This window comes from Pelobates fuscus, chromosome 10 (genome assembly GCF_036172605.1).
Source record: "Pelobates fuscus isolate aPelFus1 chromosome 10, aPelFus1.pri, whole genome shotgun sequence".
NCBI lineage: Eukaryota > Metazoa > Chordata > Amphibia > Anura > Pelobatidae > Pelobates > Pelobates fuscus.
In genome coordinates, this window is record NC_086326.1 from 1,167,178 (window position 1) to 1,193,970 (window position 26,793).

The 26,793-nt window shown below is 44.6% G+C and overlaps 1 protein-coding gene across 1 annotated transcript; it reads right to left on the reverse strand.

Moving 5' to 3' along the window:
- Nucleotides 1–24,003: 24,003 nt before the first annotated feature.
- Nucleotides 24,004–24,981, reverse strand: LOC134575522 (taste receptor type 2 member 40-like). Its single transcript, XM_063434820.1, has one exon. It carries the CDS (start codon nucleotides 24,979–24,981, stop codon nucleotides 24,004–24,006), a length of 978 nt encoding a protein of 325 aa, XP_063290890.1.
- Between the last annotated feature and the right edge of the window lie 1,812 nt (nucleotides 24,982–26,793).

The window sequence follows — 26,793 nt, forward strand, 5'->3', positions numbered from 1 at the left end:
CGCGAGGGAGCACTCTCCCATGTGTGCTTCCTCTTCAGCTCCCTCGCGCACCGCGTAGGGATGCCGGCGCCGGAAGATGACGTCATCTTCCGGCTCCGGTATCAGTATGCGGCGCGCGAGGGAGCTGAAGAGGAAGCACACATGGGAGAGTGCTCCCTCGCGCGCCCGCAAAACCGGGCGCTCGGCCACGCTACATTAGGTCGTCGGTTGGAGGGGAGCGCAGTGCGCTTCCCTCCTTCCGGTCAGCCTGATTTTGCGCCCCCAGGGCCGGTGCGCCATAAGGCGGCCGCCTGGGCCGCCTTATGGTAGCGCCGGCCCTGACCCCACCTCAAACTGTCAGCCCTTAACACTATGTCAACCCACCTCACACTGTCAGCCCCGTCACACTGTGGTTATGAAATTTTGCATGAGTGTCTGAGTGTGTGTATGTGTTAGTGTGCCAGTATGTCTGTGTGTGTGTCTGTCAGTGTGTGTGTGCTTCAGTATGTATGTATGTGTGCATGTCTGTCAGTGTATGTGTGTGAGAGAGAGAATGTCAGTGTGTCAGTATGTGGGTGTGTGTGTGAGTCTGTCAGTATGTCTGTGCGTGTGTGTGTGTGTGTGAGTCTGTTAGTGTGTCTGTATGTCTGTATGTGTGTTTCAGTATGTCTGTCTGTATGTGTGCCAGAATGTCTGTATGTCTGTGTTTTTCAATATGTCTGTCAGTGTATGAGTGTTTCAGTATGTCCATCTGTCTGTGTGTATATGGGCCAGTATGTCTGTCAGTGTATCTGTATGTCTGTGTGCGTGAGTCCGTCAGTGTCTGTGTGGTTCAGTATGTCTTTGTGTATGTGTGTTTCAGTATAGCTGTCTGTGTCAGTACGTCTGTCAGAATGTGTATCTGTATGTTGTCCATTTGTGTTTGTGTGTGTATCTGTATGTGTCAGTGTTTGTATCTGTATATCTGCATGTGTGTCAGGTTGTGTATCTGTGTGTCTGTATGTGTGTCGGTGTATCTATATGAAGTCAGTGTGTGTACCTTTGTATCTGCATGTATGCCAGTGTTTGTATCTGTGTGTGTCTATGTGTGTGTTAGTGTATCTATATGTAGTCTGTGTGTATCTGTATGTTCTTGTGTGTATCTATATGCGGTCAGTGTGTATCTGCGTATGTGTGTCAGGTAGTGTATTTGTGCGTATCTATATGTAGTCAGGGGGGCCCAATCAAAATTAAAGACGGCCCTGTATACACACAAATCAACTGCTATTTTTTCAATAATGGTGTTAGTGGGGGCCTCATGTATGAGTCTCGCCTAAGGCCTCGCCAAGTCTAGAGCCGCCACTGAAGCAGGGTATAAAAGGTACTCACTTACAGTGAGTCATTGCCCTGTCGTGGTTTCAGCTTGTCTGTTCCCTCAGTGCGTTTAGATTGATTGTTTCTTCGGTTATTGACTTGGCTTGTATCTTGACCTTGCTAACCTCTCCTGTCCTTGTACTCGGCTTGGCTTTCGCTTACCTGTCTTCTCGTTCCCTCGACCTTGGCTCGCCCCTGACCATTCTCTGTTTGCTTGACGTTAGTCCGGCCACTCTAAGGTCCGGTACACGTCTTTATAGTTTTTAGTACACTGCGTGTTGGATCCCTGTCTTGATCCTGACAGATTGCCTCTAAGAACATTGTCTTATAAGTCAGATTATTAATACCCAACTCATCCAAAGGAGCAAAGGGGGTGTCTGAAAGAACATCCAGTACCATGGGAAGATCCCAAGGAGGAGCATTGTTTCTGGATGGAGGTCTTATACGTATCACTGCCTTAAAGAACCTCACTATCATAGGATCCGACGCCCAAGAGGTGTTACACAGAGCAGATAAGGCTGATGACTGTACTTTTAAAGTTCTTAAGCTTAAACCCTTCTCCAGCCCTGCATGTAGAAATTCTAGAACATCAATATTAGTAGGATGGAGGAAATTTTTTGATTTTTGTACTGACCATAACCGAAAAACATCCCATGTTCTGTGATAGCATGCGGAAGTGGAACTTTTCCTGGATTTTAAGAGCGTTTCACCACAGAGTCTGGTAATCCTTGCTCTAAGAGTCTCTGCTTTTCAAGAGCCAAACCCCCAGATTCAACTGGTTTAGATTGGGATGAATTGCTGGACCTTGGATCAACAAATCTGGTCTCTGAGGAAGTGGCCATGGAGGACCCAGGCATATACTGTTCAGGAGCGGGAACCAAGGCCTCATTGGCCAAATCAGAATTCTTGCGATAACCATCTTCCCTTCTTTCCAAACTCTCCTCAACAATCGGTGAATCATAAGTAGGGGAGGGAATGTATACCCCAGGTCGAAGTCCCAGGGACGGGAAAAGGCATCTTGCCCTGCTGATCGATAGTCCGCCTGTAGGGAGAAATACTTCGGGACTTGAGCATTCCGGTTTGAAGCCATCAAGTCGATCTGAGGCATGGCCCACTTTAATGATATCATTTGAAACACTTCAGGATGCAATTGCCATTCTCCCGTTAGAATTGTAGTTCTGCTCAGTCTGCCAAAACATTTTCTGTTCCAGGGAGGTAGACTGCTTTCAGACCCTGTATTTTGTGTTGATCAAATTCCATAAGTGGAACTATTTCTATTAAGAGAGCTTTGCTTCTGGTTATGGTTTATATAGGACTAGAGTTGAGCGAACCCGGACTGTAAAGTTCGGGTTCGCACCGAACATTATGGTTTTTGGACCCCGGACCCGAACACTGACATATCACTGTATGTTCGGGTTGCAGTTCGGTGTTCGGCAATTTAATGGAGCGTTTTCAAAGGCTGGAGGGCAGCCAATCAACAAGCGTTTGACTCGTGTGCCCTTAGAAGCCATCACAGCCATGCCTACTATATATAAGCTGGAGTTGTGTAGCGCCGCACGCACATGCAGTCTTATTAGTGTAGGGAGAGGATGCTGCCGCTGATAGGGACAGCTTGGGAAAGATATATATATATTTTTTTGGGTGCTAAATAGTACATTAGTGGGATAGTACATTAGTAAGGCACACTTCATATCTGAGTCAAATAGAATCGTCAAATACTGCTGTCACATTGCAGTTTTAAAACTTCTAATTTTTTGGGTACTAAACTGCTAAATAGTATTTTAGTGGGGTGCACTTCATATCTGAGAGTCAAATAGAAGAGTCAAATAGAGCACTTACAGCGCAATGGTAAACATTCTTATTTTCTGGGTATTAGAAATAGTACATTTTGGGGCGTGCTCTTCATATTTGAGAGTCAAATCGAAGCATCTAATAGTGCGCTTACAGCGCAGTGGTAAACATTCGAATTGTTTTGCTGCTAATCTGCTAAATAGATATTCGCAGTCCGGTGACTGGGACCCAGAAACTGTCTGGGCGGAGGTCGGACGACCGGGACCCAGTATGCCTGATGTTGAAGTTAGGAGTCACAGTGTGGAATGGATTAGCAGGGCCTGGTGCAGGGTAATCACACGCCCCCTGGTGTTGAGCTCCAGTGTTTGTGCGGCCACATACCAGGACCCTGATGCAGCTTCAGTAAAAAGAGTACTGGATAAAAGAAGCCATCACCAGACTGATCTGCAACTTGGAACACGATGTGACATTCACTGTAGCGGCTGTGCGCGCTTTCGGCATTCTCACCCTGCTGCTGCTCGCCTGTCTGCGCTGCAGCGTAAGTTTGGCCTTCCCGCTCACTGCCTCATATGCGATGTGCCCACAAAGTGGAAATCCAACTTGCACATGCTGGAGAGACTGTGCGAGCAGCAGCAGGCGATAGTGGAGTTTCAGCTGCAGCACGCATGGCACGGGTCAGTGGCTCTGCACCAGACTTCCCTCCAATTGATCAGAGTTAAAGGATTTCAAGTGGACTCATTACAATTACAGGGCCTCTAAAGAGTCCTGTATTGTTATTTGTCGTCACTACCTTTCCGCGTCGGGAGTGGGTCATTTGCGCGCCTGCTGCCTTCCTTGCACGTGGTAGCCGTTCGTCAGGGTCCCTGTAAGGAATCGAACCCTGATTCCCCGTTATCCTGGCTCACCATGGTAGGCGCAGTCAATGGCATCGAAAGTTGATATGGATTGACATACGAATGCGTCGTCGCCTTCTCGTTGGGGAGCACATTGAAAAAGTGCTCTAGCAAGACGAGCTGGGTGATCTTCTCTGGGAACTTGGCTTGATGGGAGTTGAGTCAGTTCTGGGTGGCCCTTGTGATGCCACGGTATATACCCAGATATATCAGAGCTGCAGAAAGTGTGGGCCGTCTGTGCGTGCTTTTGGCGTTCTCACCCTGCTGCTGCTCGCCTGTCTGCGCTGCAGCGTAACTTCGGCCTTCCTGCTCACCGCCTCATGAGACTGTGCGAGCAGCAGCAGGTGATAGTGGAGTTTCAGCTGCAGCACACACGGGTCAGTCGCTCTGTGGAACAGTTTTCTTTTTTTATATGTCCCAATATTTTGGGGGCTACCCCAATTAAAATTAAAAATATATATAAAAAAACAGTGTTGGTTACCTTCTCCTCCTCCACCGCTGCTTCCACCTACACCGCCACAGTCACCGCTTCCTCAACCTATGGGTCACTTAGTATAAACTATGTACACAATAGCAGAGGCGTGTGAAGGCCTTTTCTCCATGCATCAGCAGTTGAGCTCAGTTTGAACAATGAAAGAGAATACCCTGCACTCCAACCCGCTCTCAAATGGATAATTCTGGTGATGTCATGGCCGTTACCAGTAACTCCTGTCTCTTCCGGGTTGACGGACTGTAGCCACCCCCCCTCTCTGACGCGGTCTCATTGCGCTACATAATGCGACCGTGCCAGACAACAGACGCTGGATTAATGAACAGCGTACCGCGGAATTAAACCGGCTGCAACTCTTCTCTACAATTTACCTGTGTACCGAACCGGACTCGTACTCTACTAACCTCCTTCTCCTTCCCTCGACCACGGCTAGCACTTTGACTCCTCTCGACCTCTCTCCAACGGAACATCCCCGGAGGGGACTCTGTGACCAACTTCAATCCTCTGGAAGCTAAGTTACCTCACTGTGTTATACGAACTTTTCCCCTGACTCAAGCTTTAGCCTGCTCGCACATTCTCCTATCGTTATAGGAGTAATTCCTATTCATTAACCCTTCTGTCTCCAGATGAGAAGTTTTCTATCAATTAAGCTAAATCAAATCTCTGCAAGTTAATCTGCATTACCTTCCTTCATTTTATTGCTGCAATTAATTGTATAAAGTAGTCTAAGAATCCACTCAGCAATCCTGAAGTATTTAAAGATACAGTACCTATGTTTCTTCAATCAAGATATTAAAGACACAGTATCAGTGAATTCTCTGGTGAACTGTCATCTCTTTATTTCCTCAATTTATCACATTCACATCTAATTAATCAGAAATCTGCAGTTGAGCTCCATCAAACTCTATGTGAACATGACAGGTGATCCTCCTGACAGCCATGCTTTAGATTTTGATTTATGTTCTTCCAAAGCTAAAATCAAAGATTCCATCTAGTGCTATTTTATGGCTCAGCTGTATTTTTAATTTTTATGTTATTTTAAGTGATTTCCCTATCCACATTTGTTTGCAAGGCACTTGTCCTACTCTTACCCCCATTTTACTTATTTTTGCAGCTTGTGATGAGACCCATCTCACCACATTGCATTGGAGGAGCCTGGTTGCCCGCCTGTTGCCTCTGGACTATGGCCCTGGGAGATTGGGTCCTTTAAAAACAGTATTCAGCCATACCAGAGTGTATGTCACTCATTCTGTCCCTTTAAATACTGTGGGGAAGGATTGGCACTTTTTATATGGCACTTCGGATGCAGCCAAAGTGCTGAAGTCGTTGAAGGGGCTGCCATTCCACAAAGGAACACGTGGCGACGGCCATTTTAATTTAGTCGAAGGCGGTCAGCGGTGTATGCTAAAGAATCTATGGAACTAAAATCGGCTACACAAATACACGAACACCGCTGACCCTTACCGCCGCCTCCATTTCGACACTTCGGTTAAAGTCGAAGTACGTTAATGTGGTATTTGCACGAACGGACCCGTTCGAAGGGGACTTCGTGCATTCGAAGGGGACTTAGCCGTTTTTCTGCAGGAAATTGACCGACCGCACAGCCCAAATCTATGGAACTGTTTTGGGCAGGAAAATGTGCTTGCGATAAGTCATAAAGGACTTCCGTCTATCTTTTTATCCACTGGAGGTATTGGTATGATTTTTGAGAGTGTTTATGTTTAAAGTATGCCGAGTTCAAATGTGTAATTTTTATGGAGATTGGATGTATGGTTTTAAAGTTACAGGGTATGTGTAAAAACTGTATTTTTACTGTCTGTGATAATTATGTTTTGTTTTTTTTTAAATTCTTTATTTTAAAGGTGCATGGTAATATTACTTGCATTACAGTGACGAAGATGGTGTTACATACAGAAAGAAAAACGGGTTAGTGGTTCGTCATATTAGTCTGCACACATTTTCAACTTTTTCAAACAGGTTACGTTACTAGTGTGGTCCCTAGTGTAGGACTGTGCACCCATGTCGTTTGCCTAGCTGCGTTTAAGTTCAGTTCTGTTATGTGCCCTAGCTCATCTCTTGGTTATTCTGGCATATTGCAGGTTTGTGACGAGCGGGGTAGGCGCTTGTCAGGGTACCTGTGGTCTCTACCTCCGAAAGAGGTAGAGACTTAGCTGTTCCTCCATCCAGACGGTCTGATGGCTCCCTTCCCCGCGGTCTATGCTAGGCCGGCCGCGAGGGAGTGACTGCCTTTTACAGCATCTAGGCAGGAAGTAGTCATCAGGACACTCCCCCGGAACGACCTGTCAGTCAATTGCTGCAGGACCAATCAGGACGCCTCGGAGGCGTGGTTACTGCTCTGAACAGGGTATTTAACAGAGCTTCTTTCATTTGCTCATTGCCCTGTCGTGGTTCTAGCTTGCTCTAGTCACTCAGTGCTTGTGTATTCTATTATCCCTTTTGGTTTTGACCCGGCTTGTTTACCTTACTCTGCTTATCTCTGTTACCCTTGATTCGGCTTGTCTCTCGCTTACCTGTCTTCTGTTACCCTCGACCTCGGCTTGTCTTTGACCATTCTATACTGTACTACTTACGTTAGTCCGGCCATTCTAAGGTCCGGTATACGTATCTGGCTACTGTTTGTACTCTGCGTGTTGGATCCCTGTCCCGATCCTGACATTACGACAGGGCCCTTGCCCAAAGGACTCAAACCTATCCAAAGGTTTATTGGTTTTTCCAACTACTATAGGCGCTTCATTAAAGGATACTCCTCTATCATTGCGCCTATTACCAATATGACCAAACAAGGGGCTGATACTAAGTTCTGGTCTAAGGAAGCTCTTGGTGCTTTCAAGACTCTCAAGGAACTTTTTGCCTCGGCTCCCATTCTAGTCCATCCTGATACGACTCTGCCTTTCTTGCTTGAGGTCGATGCCTCTGAGACAGCAGTTGGGGCTGTTCTGTCTCAAAGGTTAGGGGTGGATAAACCGTTACATCCTTGTGGTTTCTTCTCTAAGAAATTTTCTGGGCCTGAGAGCAGATATGACATCGGGGAAAGGGAACTGTTAGCAGTCATTAAAGCCTTAAAGGAGTGGAGACATTTGTTGGAGGGGACCCTACACCCTATTACGATTTTGACGGACCACAAAAACTTGTCCTATATTGGGGAGGCTAAGCGCTTATCCTCTAGACAAGCTCGTTGGTCCTTATTCCTGACTCACTTCAATTATGTACTGACTTACAGACCTGGTTCTAAAAACAAGAAAAAGCTAGGATAGACACCAAACAAGAAAACAAGACAAAACTAGTAGAACCCAGAACCAGAGAAGGATAGAAAGCTAAACCCAGAACATATACACAAGACATGAGGAAAACATGAACATAACATGGGCAAGACTGGACAGGACTGTACATGGACTGGGTATACAAACTAAAACAAGACAAGATATATTAGGCAAAACAAGAGGAGGCATAACTAAGCACTAATGAGAAAAGTATGGGGATTTAGTTACACTATATGATCATACATTGCATAAGCCTGCCACAACGCCAATGTACCCCATATTCGGCAGGTCCTACACTGCCTAATGTTCACCAAAAGAACCATACTAGACCAATAGTACTTACCTGCAAGAAAGGGCAGAAGTCTTGAGCAGCTGCCTGCAGGAACTCTGGAACCAAAGGAAAATGGAAAACAACGGGTGTGGCAAAAAAACAAACATTTAAATGAAACCAAGAGACTGTGAAATCCAGGGACGGAATATAAGAATGAACCCAGAAACCCAGCAATAAAGAAAACCAGACACAGAATAGAAAACCAAAAACCAAGAAATACTAAACAAGAATAGTAAAAGGAGTACTGGATACCAGACGCCCAGTCCAGACATAGAACAGAGCAGAGCAGATCATGACAGCGTGTCTGGTTACCACGGGATGCTATGTGATGTTCGTTGTGGTGTTGTGTAGCGCGTTGGTAGGTACCCCTAATCAAGGGGGTGGCGGGGGGGGGGGAAGGGTGAGTTGTGTTGTACTCTGCGTGTCCCCTCTGAGGTTATATGTGGGCTGGTGGGCCCGGCTACATTCTAAGAGGTATAAACCGACATAAACAAGTGAGTGTACGGGAAAACAAATCAAATACAAAGGAAAAATTGCACACAATACAGTTGCAAAAAACAGTTGCAAATCAAGAGTCCGTTAGGACCTATTGGACCATGTCCTTGGTGTAGGCGGCTGAGTTCTCATTGATCCGGCTATGGGGTACAGGTTTGCGTCAGGGAGTTGTGTGTGAACTCCCCGAGGGTCGAGGTACAAAAGAGGACGCCGTGGCAGGGTCCCCCATCTGAGATGAGCCGCCCGTACTCCTATGTGTCTCTGTGAGTCCTAGCGTAGCCAGTATAGCAGGTATGTCCGCCTCTGACGTGGCCTTGTAGGTGTTGTCATTGTGTGTGATTGTCAGGACCCTGGGTGCCCCCCAGCGATACTGCACTCCTGTTGCCCTCAGGCGGCTGGTTAATGTGTGCATCGTTTTCCTCCATTGCAGGGTTGCCCTTGTCAGGTCCTGGAAAAAAAGTAATTGGGCATTTTCAAAGCTCAAGGGTGTCTTGCCTTTTACTGCCGTTAGTATGGTTATTTTATCTTGTGTAGTGGTGCAGCAGATGATGACGTCTCTTGCTCCTGCGGAAGGCGAGTTGGGCCCAGGTGGTAGGCGGTAAGTGCCCTGTAGGGTGATTTTTCGGGCAGCTTGGGGTGATAGGATCGTGTTCAGGAGCCTCCTGATGTAGTGAGGTATTTCGGCTTGGGAGATTGTAGCGGGTACCCCCCGGAGTTTGATATGGGTGCGGCGCAGGTGGTCCCCCTTGGCGGATATCTGCGCTGCCAGCGCCTGTTGGGTCGTTTGGAGATCATGCAAGGTTTTTTGGAGGTGGGACATGTCACCTGTAACTTGAGCTACGTTGTAACGGACCGTTTCAGCATATGAGGGGTTAAATCCGTTTAGGCGATAATCCCCTTTTCTCAGATAGGCACAGCTACTGCAGAACATCAAAACTCCCGAACTAGATACAGGCGAATGCATCAAACTCCCGAACTGCATACCAGGGAATAAGATAGCACTCCAAGCTGGAACCTCACGAATAGCTGCTAGCAGATGAATAGGAAAAGCAGACATCAGCTTACACTCCTAGCAGTCAATCTCCAACAGCATACAGTGAATCCCCCCAAGAACGAGACAAGGCTCCGTGTTGAGGGTCAAGCAGTGGTCTGAGGTGCTGGGCACCCAGCCTGGTTTTTATTACATGAGTACACATACAGGCCACACCCAGGGGGAGGCATAAAATAACCAATAACATAGATGTTACCTCCCACACATCCCCTCCCCTTAGTGTGACACTTAATCCCATTATGTGTACAGTTCAAAATGTACTTTTACATAACTTTCATAACTTTACAACCATACTTCACATTCACATAAAAATACATATCCTCAATCAATCCATTCAGGGGAACAACATATTAAAAAATGGCATGAATCAGACCAGGGGTTCAAAAGTTAGTAAAAGTATCTTTTATTCCCCCTGGCTCAAACAGTAAAAGTAAAACATCCCCACAATGCATCCTGGCTTCCTCCCTTCTGCCCTGGAGATAATTGGAGAAGGAATCTAATTATCCAGGACTAGAGGCAGACTCCATTAACCACATGGTTGCAAAACAACATAAAACTCTTTAAAATACATAAAGTCACATTTTATACATTAAACACAGACATTTAACATATCCCCAGATAGCTCAGGTCTGCGTGCACATTATTAGGTGAATGGCACGCAGACCACACAAATACAATTTAATTGCCATGGAGCCAAAGTCTTTCCCATAGTCTTTCATTATATGAATAGGCTCCATGGCATAGCCATCTGGGGGGTATCACTGCTCACACAGGGCAAGTACCGAATGGCCCCACTGTATTTAAAGGGCCAGAATGAGTGACATGCACTCTGTTAGGGCCGAATACTGTTTGTAAAGGGCCCAATCTCCCAGGGCCATAGTCCAAAGGCAGCAGGCAGGCAACCAGGCTCCTCCAATACAATGTGGCGAGATTGGTTTCGTCACATACGTTCTCCTCCATTGTATTTATCCTGGTTGTGTTTTGCCGTACCTCTGTCTTTATAGTGCTTATGTCCGCGGTTATGAAATCCTGGAGTGCCTGCATCCATAGTTGAAGATCCTGTTTCGTGGCCAGGGTGTGTTCCCCAGTTTCCGTGGCGGATTCTTGAAGTGTTGGGAGTTTAACCCGTTGTGTCCCTTCTGTTGGGGCCGCCTGTGGTTGGGGTGAAGGTGCAGGCTGCATCTTATGTGTTTGTGCTGCCTGTGGCTGGTCAGTGGGTTGAGGCTGCGTCATTGGTACAGGGGTTGCCTGTGGTGAGGCTGACAGCGTGGGCCGCTTTAGTGCAGTGGAGGACTCCTCCGCCGCCATCTTAGGTGGAGCCTTGCATTGCAGCAGTTCCCCGATGCCGGGTTGTTCTGCTGGGGAGCTCTGCCGGCCTTTCTGGGAGCGGCGTGACATTGTTGTTGGGGTGTCCGCGGGTGTCGCCGGGTTCCTCCCTTCCTCTCTTGGCTCGTTATGTCCCCAGAAGCCGTCGAGGTAAGTCTCCAGGGTGTGGAGTGTGGGCTGGCGGTAGGCCTGAATTTTGCGTTTGGCCTTACCGGTCCTCGTGGGCTGGAAGAAGGGCATCAGCTTGTTCCTCCGGCGCCCTAGTTCGATCAGTGCTCTTTTTAAGTTGGTATTTTTTGTGCAATTTCACCTTTTTGTCGGTTAAAGTTAGTTTTCCGCGGGAGCTAGCAGAATGTGCGTCTTGTCGGGATCAGTCCCAGGCTCCGCCCCCCTGTGATAATTATGTTAATCCCTTGTGTAACATAATTATATCACAGGCAGAGGGGAGGATTGTTTTCTGTAAGGTACATGTATGATTGGTTGTTTTGTAACAACCTGTGGGTGGTCCTATCTAAGGGAAACCATCATAAAGGAAGGTTCTTTTAGTGCCAATAAACAGACCACTGCTTGACCCTCAACACGGAGCTCTGTCTGGTCTGGGGGGGATTTACTGTATGCTGATAGAGACTGATTGCTAGCAGCTATTCGTGAGGTTCCGGTTCGGGAGTTTGGAGTGCTATTTTGTATGCAGTTCGGGAGTTTGGAGCATTCCCTTGTATTCAGTTCGGGAGTTTGGTGTTCTGCAGTAGCTGTGCCTGTATCTCTGGAAGGGGAAGATCTTCTAAACGGCTGTTTAACCCTTTTATGCCTGGGGGTGCCGTTACACAGCTCTCTAGCCCTTTCCAGGAGTTTTTAGAGGCATTTTTGTGCCCAAAAGTTCAGGTCCCCATTGACTTCAATGGGGTTCGGGTTCGGGGTCAAGTTTGGGGGTCAGGTTCGAGCCTGAACCCGGACTTTTTTTGAAAGCTTGGCCGAACTTGCCAGACCCGAACATCCAGGTGTCCGCTCAACTCTATATAGGACGCCACCGCTCTGTTGTCCGTTTGAATTCTCACCCAAGATTTCTTTAGGTACTGCTGAAATCCCAAAAGGGCTTAGAATATGGCCCTTAGTTCTCTCAGATTTGAATGAACCATTCTCTCTTCTGACATCCATGTACCTTGTATTCAGTTCTCTTCTAAATGTGCACCCGATCCTTGGAGACTTGCATATGTGGTTACTGTCTTCCGTGGTGGGTCTTCTAATGGAAAGCCCAGAGATAGGTTCTTGATTTTCATCCACCAAGGTTGTCTAATGTTTTCCGAGTGACACAAATTTTCTGATCCCAGTTGGACTCTCGTTTCTTGAAGTCTTTTAAGAATTTCATTTGGATTGGATGGCATGTTCCAGTGAGCCCATTTTACTAATCCTATGGTTGACGTAAGAGAGCCAATAAGGCTCATAAACTCCATTGCCGTTATGCTTACTTTGTAGCGAAGATTCCCGATCTTCACCTGAATCCTCTCTATTCTTTCTGTTGATAGATTCACTTTCCCTTTTATAGTGTCTATGACTGCACCCAGGAATATCATGTTCTGAGTAGGAATCATAATACTCTTTTCCATATTCAATTTCCACCCATGGTCTATTAGATGTTCTACTGTCACCTGAGTGTGGAGGGCTACAATCTGGTGGGATGGACCTATAATCAAAAAATCATCCAGATAATGATAGATATCTATCCCTTTCTTTCAGATAACTGCAACCAAAGCAATGAGGATCTTTGAGAATGTTCTCGGTGCCAGGCTTAACCCAAACGGAAGCCCCTTGAACTGGTTGTGTCTTCCAAACACATAGAACTGAAGGAACTTGTGGTGAAATTTGTTGATTGGGATCTGGTGATATGCATCCTTTAAGTCGATTGAAGTCATCCAGTCCCCCCTTCTTATGTTTGGTATAATAGTGGAAATGGAGTCCATCTTAAATGTTCTTTTTATTCTGGAATTTAGATTTTTCAGATCCAAAATAAGTCTACACTTCTTTTGTGGTTTTGAGGCCAGGAAAACCGTGGAATAGTGGCCCTTTGATTGTTCTTCTTTTGGAACATCTTCTATGACCTGGTCTTCCAGATGTTTCAATATGCAGCTCCTCATAGCCTTTTCTTTTTCTCCTTTTGCTACACGAGACTGGATGAAGATATCTTTTGTCGGAAAAGTTTGGAATTTTATCCTGTATACTTCTGCCAAAATTGATAGGAACCAGGAATCTGTCACACTTCTGACACAGACAGGATGGAAGAAATGAAGGCTTCCTCCTGTGATTCCTGGCTGGGCCAGCAAAGGTTTAGAAGTTTTTACTTGGAATCCATGATCCCCTTCCTCTAGATGATTTTGACTGTGTCTGATAGTTTCTCCAGTTGGGTCTGGAATATTCCTTCCCTGGCTTACATGTTCTGCTTTCACGAAAAGGAACGGTCCCTGTACCTCATATCTTTCCATGTGGTAGAACAATATTTTCTTCCTTGTGGAAGAAAAGCTTTTTTCCCATCAGCTGCGTTATGAATAGCTTCATCGAGGACTTTACCGAACAGAAGATCTCCTTGGAATGGAAGAGCACACAGGGAAGCTTTAGAGGCATAGTCTGCTCCCCAGGAGTGCAACCATAATGCTCTTCTTGCTGCAATGGACAGGCCCATGCTTTTAGCCACCATTCTAGTGACATCCAATGAGGCTTCGGAAAAAAATTCAGTAGCCAACTTCAACTCTTTTAGTCCTTCCAAAAGATTATCTCTCCTAACTCCTTTAGCAATGTCTTCCTCTAAATTTTCTAACCACACTTTAAAGGCTCTTGACAAAGTGGTTAAAGCTATTGCTGGATGTAGTGCAGATCCTAATTCTAGGTATGATTTGATAAGATTGGCATCTAGCCTTTTCTCCATAGGCGCCCTCAGATAAGCCGTGGAGTCAATGGGTAGAGTGGTCTTTTAGCCAGATGGATAACTGCTGCGTGAATCTTAGGGACAGAGTTCCAGGTTTTGCAATCTTCTTTTGAATAAGGATATAGTCTGGATGCTTTATTCGTCAGGGTTACCTTTCTCTCTGGTTTCTGCCATTCTTGGGAAATTATTTATTTTATGGTAGAGTGAACCGGAAACATTGGCCTACTAGCTTTAAAAATTTTTAAGGATATCACCGACCCCACATCATTAAAGTTTTTAAAATAGCTTGTTTAACCCCTTAAGGACCAAACCTCTGGAATAAAAAGGAATCATGACATGTCGCACATGGCATGTGTCCTTAAGGGGTTAATACTCCAATGCTGTGGTACATATACTAATATGTACCTAACTCAGGTAGTCCTGATTTTGCAGGCTGATTACTGAGTTCTTCAGATGAAGAGAAGCTGAACTTCATCTGGAAGGACCCATGGTGCACATTGGAAGGTGGCCTCAAAAAAAATATTTTATAGGAGAAAAATTCCTGTTTGTCCTGTTTAAGCGCAGAAATAAAGACTGTGGGTTAGAGGGAGGAGGGACCTTTTATGCCTACAGTCTGGTTATAATTAATTAATTGTTTCCTATCCTGTTACTGTTGGGGGCAGAGCTAACCCATAAGTGATGCTGCCATGAATGGCAGATAATAAATATATATATATACACTCACACACGTAGTGTGTGTATATGTGTGTGTGTATGTATATGCATACATGTGTGTATATTTACAGGTGATACTTGAAAAATTAAAATATCGTGCAAAAGTTCATTTATTTCAGTAATTCAATGTAAAAGGGGAATCTAATATGTGAGATAGGCGCATTACATGCAAGGCAAGATAGTTCAAGCCGTGATTTGTCATAAGTGCGATAATTATGGCTTACAGCTCACGAAAACCCCAAATCCACAATCTCAGTAAATTAGAATATTGTGAAAAGGTGCAAAATTCTAGGCTCACAGTGTCCCACTCTAATCAGCTAAGTAAGCCATAACACCTGCAAAGGGTTTCTGAGCCTTTAAATGGTCTCTCAGTCTGGTTCAGTAGGAATCACAATCATGGGGAAGACTGCTGACCTGACAGTTGTGCAGAAATCCACAATTGACACCCTCCATAAGGAGGCAAAGCCTCAAAAGGTAATTGCGAAGGAAGTTGGATGTTCCCAAAGTGCTGTATCAAAGCACATTAATAGAAAGGTATGTGGAAGGGAAAAGTGTGGAAGAAATAGGTGCACAAGCAGCAGGGATGACCGCAGCCTGGAGAGGATTGTCAGGAAATTCCATTCAAATGTGTTGGGGACTTTCACAAGGAGTGGACTGAGGCTGGAGTCAGTGCACCAAGAGCCACCAAACACGGACGGATCCTGGACATGGGCTTCAGATGTCATATTCCTCATGTCAAGCCGCTCCTGAACAACAAACAATGTCAGAAGCGTCTTACCTGGGTTAAAAAAAAAAAAAACAGACCTGGTCTGTTGCAAAGTCCTCTTTTCTGAAGAGAGCAACTTTTGCATCTCATTTGGAAACCAAAGACCCAGAGTCTGGAGGAAGAATGGAGCGGCACACACTGCAAGATGCTTGAAGTCCAGTGTGAAGTTTCCACAGTCTGTGTTGATTTGGGGAGCCATGTCATCTGCTGGTGTTGGTCCACTGTGCTTCATTAAGTCCAGGGTCAAAGCAGCCATCTACCAGGAGATTTTGGAGCACTTCATGCTTCCTTCCACAGACGAGCTTTATGGGGATGCTGACTTAATTTTCCAGCAGGACTTGGCACCTGCCCACACTGCCAAAAGCACCAAAGCCTGGTTCAATGACCGTGAGATTACCGTGCTTGATTGGCCAGCAAACTTGCCTGACCTGAACCCCATAGAGAATCTATGGGGCATTGCCAAGAGAAAGATGAGAGACATGAGACCGAACAATGCAGAAGAGCTGAAGGCCACTATTGAAGCATCATGGTCTTCCATAACACCTCAGCAGTGCCACAGGCTGATAGCTTCCATGCCACGCCGTATTGAGGCAGTAATTGCTGCAAAAGGGGCCCAAACCAAGTACTGAGTCCATATGCATAATGCATGCTTATACTTTTCAGAGGTCCGATATTGTTCTATGTACACTCCTTGTTTTATTGATTGCATGTAATATTCTAATTTACTGAGAGATTGTGGATTTGGGGTTTTCATGAGCTGTAAGCCATAATCATTGCACTTATGACAAATCACGGCTTGAACTATCTTGCTTTGCATGAAATGCGTCTATCTCCTATATTAGCTTTCCCTTTTACGTTGCATTACTGAAATAAATGAACTTTTGCACGATATTCAAATTTTTAGAGTATCACCTGTATATACACATATATCTCAAAATACATTTATAATGAAATCATATATGCATTATGTAACTGAACCGCTGGCACCCCGACCTGGTACCTTCCGCTGACGGATGCTCCTAGTGCTTTCAGCCGCAGCTTGGTTGGGGTCTCGCCGTCTCCACCCATTCTGGACCCAAGACCAGGGTCCAGTAGGTCGACCTCTCCGAATTCCAGAGAGCAGGAACAGGAACAAGCTCTTAGCAGAGCTTAGTGATTATACCCTGGGGAGTATAGTGATTATAGCAATCCCCAGAGTGTAGTTCTCCAATCCCCCAAACATGAGCCGAAACTTCATGAAGGTACAAGATGATCTGCTTTAATGGGCACCAAAGGACTTTCTTTTATGCAGGTTTTACACATACAGTCCCGCCCACAGGGTTTTGTAGAACAACCAATGAAACACGTACATTACAGTAAAACACTCCCCTCCCCTCTGCCTGTGATTTAATTACTGAACACAATGGGTTAAAGTAATTATCACAGGCAGGAAAAATATACTTTTTATACATACACTGTAACTTTAAAAATATGCATCATATTCACAATAAACATACATATTCGGGGGGCGGAGCTAGCAGCCTTCATGCCAAGTCGCATCTCAGACAAGCTCCAGGAGAAAAGCTGTTTTGAGCCCACATTGAGGCGCGCAGAAAGCCCAAAACGGAGCCCGGTCGACACCTGCCGCCTCCGACCAGCATGGGGAAAAAGACCCTCAAATCCCGACAGGAACGAAGCGAGGGATCCCATGATATCGGGGATCTGCTCCGCACTAGGCCGCAGCCCAAGATGGCGGCCCCGCTGCAAAGATCGCCTTCCTGCTCCTCGGGTGAGTTGGAGTATGATGCTCCAGACCCCATTCCAGAAGCCAGGGCCTCTGCGGCTAAGAAGTGGGGTGACGGAGGTGGACGCAGACAGCGCCCCAACTACCAAGGGCGACCTTAAACTCCTCCTGCAAGAACTACGTACAATGTTTCAAGCTGATTGTGCACAGATCCGGGAGGACATGCACACCCTCTCCGGCCGCATGAAGTCAGTTGAAGAGGAAGCCGCGATGGCCCGCCAGACTCACCTCGACGCGGTCCTACTCACCCAACAGCTCACACAACAATATGCCACACTCGCCCGCTGGGTAGCAGGCCTGGAAGATACTCAGCACCGACGCAACCTGAAAATTAGGGGGGTGAGCAACGACATAAGCACTGATGAATTACCACAGTATGTCAGACGCCTACTATCCTCACTACTACCACCCAAGCAGGTGAAATTGATGCCCACTGAGGGGATATACCGAGTGGGCCGCGCCTGCGGACCCACAACAGCTCCTCTGCGGGATGTGATTGCCGTACGAGACAGACAACCACTGAATTTTGAAAGTTCCTCTCTATCTTTCTATGACGACCTCAGCAGAGCCACTCTCGCATGGAGAGCATCACTGCGTCCCATTACTCAGCAACTACAGGCAACTGGGATTCGCTACAGATGGGGCATACCACGCATGCTGTGTACCTACTGTGACGGCAAGGAACACAGACTGGAGGACAACACTGGTGCACCCGGCTTTTTTCAAGCCCTCGGACTATCCGACCAACCAGCCCCAGATATTGCTCATATGTCCCCCACACAGGGACACAAATAACGTGGTGCCTTTCACACCCAGGAACGCACCAGGCAATAGGTGAAGAGACCCTGATACCCAGGGCTAACCCGGGACAATCAAACACCTCTGCAGCGTCTAATGTTGTAACCTGATTTTAGTTTTTTCATTGTTATGCTTAAGTTTTCGTTTCTGCTCTCCTCCAATGCATGACCTCAATTAATGAGGACCTACCAGAAACATCTCCCCCCTAAGCAATACACGATGGCTGTGCCCACTTATAATACAACCCCCCCCCCCCCCCCCCCCCCCCCCCCCCCCAAGGTAATGGGGCTCTAAAGCAATGCCGGTCAGTTAATGGAATAGATTAATATCCCTACAATCAGCCGCCTACCGGTGCAAGCCTAAACTGAACACCAGACCTGCCTTGATTAATGCATACTGACACTCCTATGACTACCCTAGCAAGTGCCAGCCTGGTATTGTTCCCATATTTCTTGTATTTAAAAATGTGTGCTGTTTTCTCATTTTGTTTGCTGGATAACCGTATATGTGATTTATTATCTTAAATATGTAACATATCCATGATATCTTGCTGCACGTCAAAAATAAAGAATTAAAAAAAAAAACATACATATTCAAAATCAGCATACTTTAAATATGAACATAACCGTAAATCATACAAATCCCTCCAGTAGTTCAAAAGTTAGCTGGAAGTCCTTTATCTCCAACCGCAAGCACATTTTCCTGCCCAAAACAGTTCCATCGATTTGGGCTGTGCGGTCAGTCTATTTCAGGCAGAAAAATGTCCCATTCGAATGTCCGAACGGGGCCGTTCGTGCATTTAGCTTAGTATAGCAGTGAGGTCAAACTGCCGAACGGGACTTAGTCTCTGCAGCTGAAAGTTTAGTGTAGGAGAAGGTAAGGGTCAGCGGTGTTTGCGGAAATGTGTAGCCGATTTCAGTTCCATGAATTTGGCTACACACACCGCTGACCTCATTCGAATGAACAAAGATGGCCGCCGCCACGTGTTGGTTTGCATGAACTGCGGCCACCCAGCGCTCAGCAATTTACCTACAGCAGCCTCCCAGCCTGGGAGGTAAATTGCCTGCACACTTCCACTTCTGGGTGGTCCGCCTGTACAGTACTTGGTTCAGTAAGCCCCATTTACTGAACCAAGTCGGAGAAAGCCATAGACAAAGTATTTTAAAGGTCTGGGGACATAGTCTTAAAGGGGCATTTTCACACAAAGTCTCAATATGTCCCCAGACGGTTCTTAAAGGGCCAGCATGGTCCAATAAAAGTCCATAAGCCACAATGCAGTTCTTAAAGGGCCAGCAGCAGCACAATATAAATCCATTAGCCCAAATAATGTTTGTAAAGGGCCATACAACCCAGGGCCATAGTCATGAGGCAGGAGGCTGGCAATCAGGCTCCTCTAACAGCCAGGGGCAAAGGGCAGCTTGTCACCTAAAAATCCAGTGACAAAAGGCATTTCATCACACATTATATATGTACTGTACTGCGACTTGGAGCAATATCCTGCACAGCCCCCGTGCACAGACTCACAGGCAGGTGAATTCTTACCTGACCACCTTGGTCTGTGTTTATTTGCAAGGGTGAGCATATATCTCTGCCTATTGGACTCCCAACTAAGGTAAGCTCTGACAAGTGGGGATTTACGATCAGACGTACCAGGTACTTCCGCAGTTGGTAATGGCCATTTTTTGTCGGACAGACATGGTGCAGGAAATGGGTTAACCATTAATCACCTGCATTAATGATATTGACATAATTTCCAAATACATGAATTGCCTGTCTATATCCGTGACAAAGTACTCAGATTTAAAGCATCATATGATGGACTGGTTGAGGAGCTTTCCTGGGTAACTCTGATTCTTCCACTATGAGTTCTGATTCACATTTTTTTTACTTGCGTAGATAGTAAATATTGAATTATTGTATATATTGATGTATACCCTATATACCATAAAGTTAGTAAATGGAACACACACACATAGAAACATAGAATGCGACGGCAGATGAGAACCATTCGGCCCATCAAGTCTGCCCAATTATTATTATTTTTTAACTCTACATGTAAAACGACACATTTCCCATACGGAATGACACACGGTAAGCATTAGTGTTATGCATGACAAGAGGTAGTGAAGCCTTGACTTTAAAATGGTTGCAGTAGTATCTAAATTAAGGACACAGAATAAAGTGGATCCTCTTAAAAGAGCAAGACAAAAAAATGTTATGGTACCCTTAAGGTGAGAGAGAGAGAGAGAGAGTGTGTGTGTGTGTGTGTGTCTGTGTGTCTGTGTGTGTGTCTGTGTGTGTGTGTCTGTGTGTGTCTGTGTGTGTCTGTGTGTGTCTGTGTGTGTCTGTGTGTCTGTGTGTCTGTGTGTCTGTGTGTCTGTGTGTGTGTGGATATATAAACATTGTAAAGAAATAGGACTTTTTATTTCCACTTTTTCCACATATTAGATCAAACACTATAGTTTAGAACTAAAAGCAAAAAATGGAATTGGGGTTTAGTAGGTTGCACCCCCTACTCTTGGGATCCACAAAGGATTAACAAAAGAAACATCAGGACCAGTGGCGGCTCTAGACTTTATGAGGCCTTGGGCGAAACTCAAACAAAAAAGTAAAAAAAAATAGAGTTGCTATACATGCACACAGTCACATATACACATTGATGCACTGTTTACCTGTGTATGTGCCTGAGAGTGTCTGACCGAGAGTATCCGTGTGAATGTATGTCTCTGTGAGCATGTTTGCGTTTGTCTGGGAGCATGTATGCGTATGGGGTAGCTGCTTAAAGTGTGTTGTGTGTATGGGGGTCTGCCTGTAGCCTTTGTGCATTGTGTTTATGGCAAAGCTATGTTTCCTGACTCTGTGTGTGTATGATGAATGTCTTCAGCTGGTGACTGTGACAAGGTGAGTAAAGGGGTGGCAGGGAGAGTGTGACAGGGCAAAGGGGGTAAATGGACAGGGCAATTGTGGCATGGTAGGAGGGACGAGTGTGGCAGAGTGAGGGCAGGTGAGATTAACAGGATTAGGACTGGTTAATGTGAGTGTGGTTTCATGAAGAGGCTGACAGTGTGGGGGGGGGGTGACAGTGAGAGGGGATGCTAACAATGTGTCTGGGGAGGCTGAGTGTGTGAGGGGGTGATGGGGTGAGACGGAGGGAGAGTGGGGTGATGAGACGGAGGGAGAGTGGGGTGATGAGACGGAGGGAGAGTGGGGTGATGAGACGGAGGGAGAGGGGGGTGATGGTGAAGGAGGGTTGATGCTGAGGAGGGGTGATGCTGAAGGGGGGTGATACTGAGGGAGGGGGGACTGCATACCTTAATTTATTCCCTGGTGGTCCAGTGTGGGCTCCTTGGTGGTCCAGTGTGGGCTGCCTGGTGGTCCAGTGTGGGCTCCCTGGTGGTCCGCTGGCCATTACTTCCGGTCTGCAGCTCCGCAGAGCTGCAGATCATGAAATCTCACGAGATCTGTCAGAGCGTTGTCGTGGTAACCCGCAGCAATGCTCTGATTGGCCAGTTTTCGTGAGACACATGGTCTGCGGTCAGCCAGGAGGCATACCCGGCGGGCAAGCCACCGGACCTCCTCCTGGTGTCGGATCCTCGGTCACTGACTGAGGACCCGACACAGTCTGCCCTCAGGTGGTTTAGGCAGCCGCGAGGCCCCAGCCAGCATGAGGCCTTAGACGGCCGAATAAACTGCCTAATTAGAGAGCCGCCTCTGATCAGAACAAACAATATTTCCCATATATAACTCCTGTTCTTGGCCTTCCTGGCTTGATTACTGTATCCATGAGATTTAAACCACTCAGCAACCTCATGCATGCTGTATCTTTGAGGTTCCTAGCCCAAATCCTGCTTAGCTTTTTCAGTGCTGAAGTAGTGAGTGACCCCAGTTTTATAGACCTCAGTACGGGTTGGGAAAGGTTGGAAGTTATAGATGGGGGCAATAAGAAAGTGAACCCACTCCGTTATGAAGGCAATAAAGTATACAAAGACTACTTATTTTTTTAAAATTCGTTTGTTTGTTTTTCACTTTCATGTGAGCTTTGTAAGTCATTTTTCAAAACATTAAAGGGACACTATAGTCACCAAAACAACTTTAGTCTAATGAAGCAGTTTTTGTGTATGGATCATGCCCCTGCAATCTTACAGCTCAATTCGGCCATTTAGGAGTTAAATCCCTTTGATTCTGCTTGCGCAACCCTACTCACACCTCCTCTGGCTGTAACTGACACAGCCTGCATGAAAACCAAATGGTTTAATTTTTCAATCAGATCTTTGTATCTCCTGCTCTGTAAATTGAACATTAATGACACCCAGGATGCTCTAGAAGGCTATAACAGAGCAGGAGATATGAAATTCTAAATTAAACACATTATTCCTTAAAGGACATTTAAACATGAGATTGCTTTAGATGAAGTGTTTAGGAAGGCAGTGTAAGTGTCAGGATATTCTGGAACCTCGAACACACAGACAGAATCACAAACAGAAATATCAGTAATAACAGTCCTTAGAATGGCTGGGTTATACGAATAAACAGTATATCAAACCAAGGTCAAAAGAGTACGGAGGTCAGGAAAAACGATACACAAGAGCCAGTCAAAGTACCAAACAAATCACAAGGAGAACGCACTATTGGGCTACCAAGAAACCACAACAGGACAACCAGGAATGGGAGAGGTAGGCACATATTGGCCTTACTTAACAGTAATTGGTTGAATTCTGTTTAGAATTAACCACTATTCTTTGGAGGGTACATGACCCTCCTAAACTGACCCCTGATATCATTGATATGCACCGAATCACGTAGGTCATTCGGTCGCATATATAAACATGCTGCATGCAAGCAGGCCGCGTCCGTCAGTGGCACTCTGAACCGAGCCGTCGGGTAAGCAGACTGAAAGCCTGACAGTAAGTCACATGCAGAGAGATGTGACCAGGGCTGTAGTAATAAAGTGATTTAATTCTTAAATGACACATCTTTGAACAGTCAGACTGAAGAGACCAAAACTGCTACATTAAGCTAAAGTTGTTTTTTTATGCCTATATTGACCCTTCAAACTTTTTTTTTATGTGGTTGGCGTTGTTACATTTGTGCGAGCATTTAATCCTGACCACGATGGTGCCTTCACATTGCTTAACCTAATAATTCCTGTCCAAACATCTCAAGTGCCAAATCATCCATTTCTCTAGCTTTTTTTAGACAAACCTCTTAATCACATCACACATTTTCTCACCGAGCACACAGTCCACCACATAGCATGTACCAATACTATCATATTAAATATTGTAATACATTTTAACATTCAGTACATTTTTCTCCAGTATGCTTTATTTCTAAACTTTCCAACAAAGGCAAAAATCTAACTAATGGTACCAAAACTAACGACCACATTATTGACCTAATAACACAGTTAGCCTTCTTCCTTGTTTACTATAGAAAGCCAAACCACATTCATAGATTGAGTGACAGGATCCAGTTAATTAAATAAACCCACCAGCGTCCAGCCCTCCGAATATCCCTATAGTTGGTGTAACCATCTCACATTGCAAAGCTTGAACTACTATAATGAACCGATAGCTCTCGACCATGAAATTCAACTGCATTGGTTATGAGTTCATCCTACTCTTCACAAAGAGTCATTTCTTCTTCAGTTGATTGGAGATCATGCTGTCATGACTCTGAATTGCAGTAGAGTAAAGCCCTGTTCTTTGGAAGGGACACAAATAAAATTCCAGTTCATTAGATTATTTAAGAAAAAGACACATCCACTCAGCAATATTTTCAGTGATTGAAAAAATATTTTTATGCTTATGAAGAAAACACAAGGTTGGAGGGTATTTATAAGGTAGAGAGTGGGGACTAGTCAGTGGCTTTCTCCCGTGATGGAGATATTACAAAGACTAAGCACAAAGGAAAACAAAACAAAACGGTAAAACGGTAACAACCATAAAATCAGATTATGGTACAATATCAGTTATACAGTTTGTGCAGCCTTTAGTCTGGATGAGACGGTAAGAAATAACATGTATCAAGTTGTTTTATATTGCTACCATTTCAGTTTGAGGGGATTTCAAGAAATAGCATCTGGCCTTTCTCAGGAGCTTAATGAACGTTGTGCGGAGTTTAGAATTTCCAAACACAATAAACACGGAATGTATGGACGGGTAAGCTCCAACCACAGAAATGCAGAATAGAGCAACAAACGGATCAGTTGCACCTCCTAACACAAAGGTATTAAAGCCCACCATAGAAAATAGATAAAAAAGGTAGAACCATCCCATAAACTGTATTGCTCCATAATGAGCTTTCATCGATGGTTTTCTAAAACTCGTTTTACATTGACTCTTCATTCTCTGTGTATGATTCCACAAAGAACCCACCATCAGCCTAATCCCTATGCAAAAAATGATAAAGGGTGGGATGGTGCCCGAGGTGCAAGTTGCGCTAAAGATGATCTGTTGTGTTTTGGAGAAGGTCAATTCTGTAGTGTTATTGGCGGATTGTTGAAGGGGAAAGTTCATATCAGGTTTTTGAGAGAAGCAGGCAAGAATTATACTGGGTACTATTGATATTACAGTACTGGCACCCAACAAGAAGGGGATCCATCTGTCGAAATGCCTTTTTAGAATGATGAAGATGCTCCAGTTAATATTAACAATTCGGACACAGTATAAGGTGCAAAGCCAGGTGGCAAACCAGAGACTCGTATTGTTAAGGAAAATCACAATTACAAAGACAATAATTAAATGTGAACCTGAATATGCTAAACCATTAGTCCAGATAAAAAAGCAGACGGAGAAGAATAACCACTGATATAAAAAGCGAGATATGCCAAGACAGGTCAAAATTAAATCACAAGAACTTAGAGTTCCATATCGTAAAAGATTCACGATGTTTACAACGACCATGAAGCCATTCACCAAGCTTCCGATAAAGGTTTCCAGTGATATGATACTGAGAGGCAATATTGTCTCTCCTTCCAGGATTATTACACTTGTTTCTGTTCCGGTAGACATTGCTTGGAGTTCTAATTTAATAGTATTTGATTCAGGATTTCTGATTTGCCTCTTTCCTGTTCCTATTTTCAATATTCAGCCTGCTGGAGTATCTTTCTTTCTCTTTCTGACTCTTTATTTTATCTCTCTGCTGTGCTGTGCAAATTCAAATGAGAGAGTTTTTATTTCCATTTGACAATAAGCATTTGAGTGATGTAACCTGTAAGGTATATACATGCAAAACCTATCTTTACATTTAAAACTTTGCATTTCTCAGACTGGAATAATGTTAACCAACTAAATACCAATAGATTAAAGGAAAATCATTAACATTTTGTATTCCTATATATAAAAAGAATTCATGTATTTAAGCATCTGTGTAATATTTTGCAATGTGCATATACATGGTGGGCCAAAATCCAGAGTATGATTTGGCAGGTAAATAAATTTAAATGATTTAATTTCCCTTTTTTGTTGTTGCAGGTAGATATTTTAACTCAGCTTTGGGAGATTCATCACAAAGGAACAACATGTAAAAATAGTGCAATTTTATTGGTGTGAGATGTGATTTAAATTTTTTTATGTCCTGTAGTGGAAAATCCTCCTGAAACGTGGTTTCAACATGATGGGGAAAGTGCCTATACAGCCAGGGCCATAACGAACCTCTTGAGACAACTTTTCGGCTAGCGGATATTTTCAAGAAATTCCCATATTATTTGGCCGCCACGTTCGCCTGACCTTTCAGCTCCCGATTACTTCCTGTGGGGATATCTGAAGGAGTGGCTCTATGCGAACAAACAGCGTACACTAGAGCAGCGCAATGCGAATATCCATGTTGAAATTTGAGCGCTGAAGCCGTGGAATGGGACTATCTAAACACTGACCAGAGATAAGGTATCTTCTTACAAGAAAGCTAAGTGTTTAGAAAAGGGAGCGTTGAAAGAGCCCAGCCCGCATGTATATATCAGATAGATAGAGATATATATTAGACTCACAGGTCTTTTGCAATAATCCTTTTATTGTGTAAACAACAAATACATCTTGGTTCTGTTGATGTTAGAGTCCACACTATGCCAACTATATCACTTACAAATAGTACCATGTTAATAATATTCATAGATAGAATGTTAATGAATATATTTCAATATTATCAAACTAATAGCTGAATGTGTGTAAACGACATGGATATATCACATGTTACATATTACTAATAGAACAGACCTATTGGCTCCATACAATAAGACAGTGCAACTAAGAAAACCAGACTTTAATTTCACTTTTTTGATTTAACGTGATTCCTATAAGAACCCATTGTAAGAAAGAGTTGAACCAAAGTCCAAATGCATCAAAAATATACTTTATGGCCCAAAAAGTAGACTGCAAGTCTAACAAAATCTTTTGACGTTTGACAGTTAGCTTGATGGATGCATTAGACACCTAATCCTATTAGTCACTTTAAATTAAAGAACTTTAAGATAAGAAATTCTTTAAAAATTGAGACCAGACAAAGAAACACACCCTGGACACACTTAACACTCTATCTTTCACAACTGGATCTCTCAAACTGAACTTCTGGGACTTGCTAGTCAGAACTCTCTCTATATTTCTACACTTCTCTATCCAAACACACCATTCATGGGATTATATCTCCAAGCCTAAAGAAACTGGTAAATATGCTGGTTTAATTGAAATGAATTACTTTTTACTAAAAGCAGAAATATACCTGGATTAGTAACGTTTTTAAACCATATTTAGGTGAGGGGTTGTGTATCATTCAAAATTCGATCTGCAGTTGAATAAGAATTGTGCATAATATCACTGGTAATTTGCCAA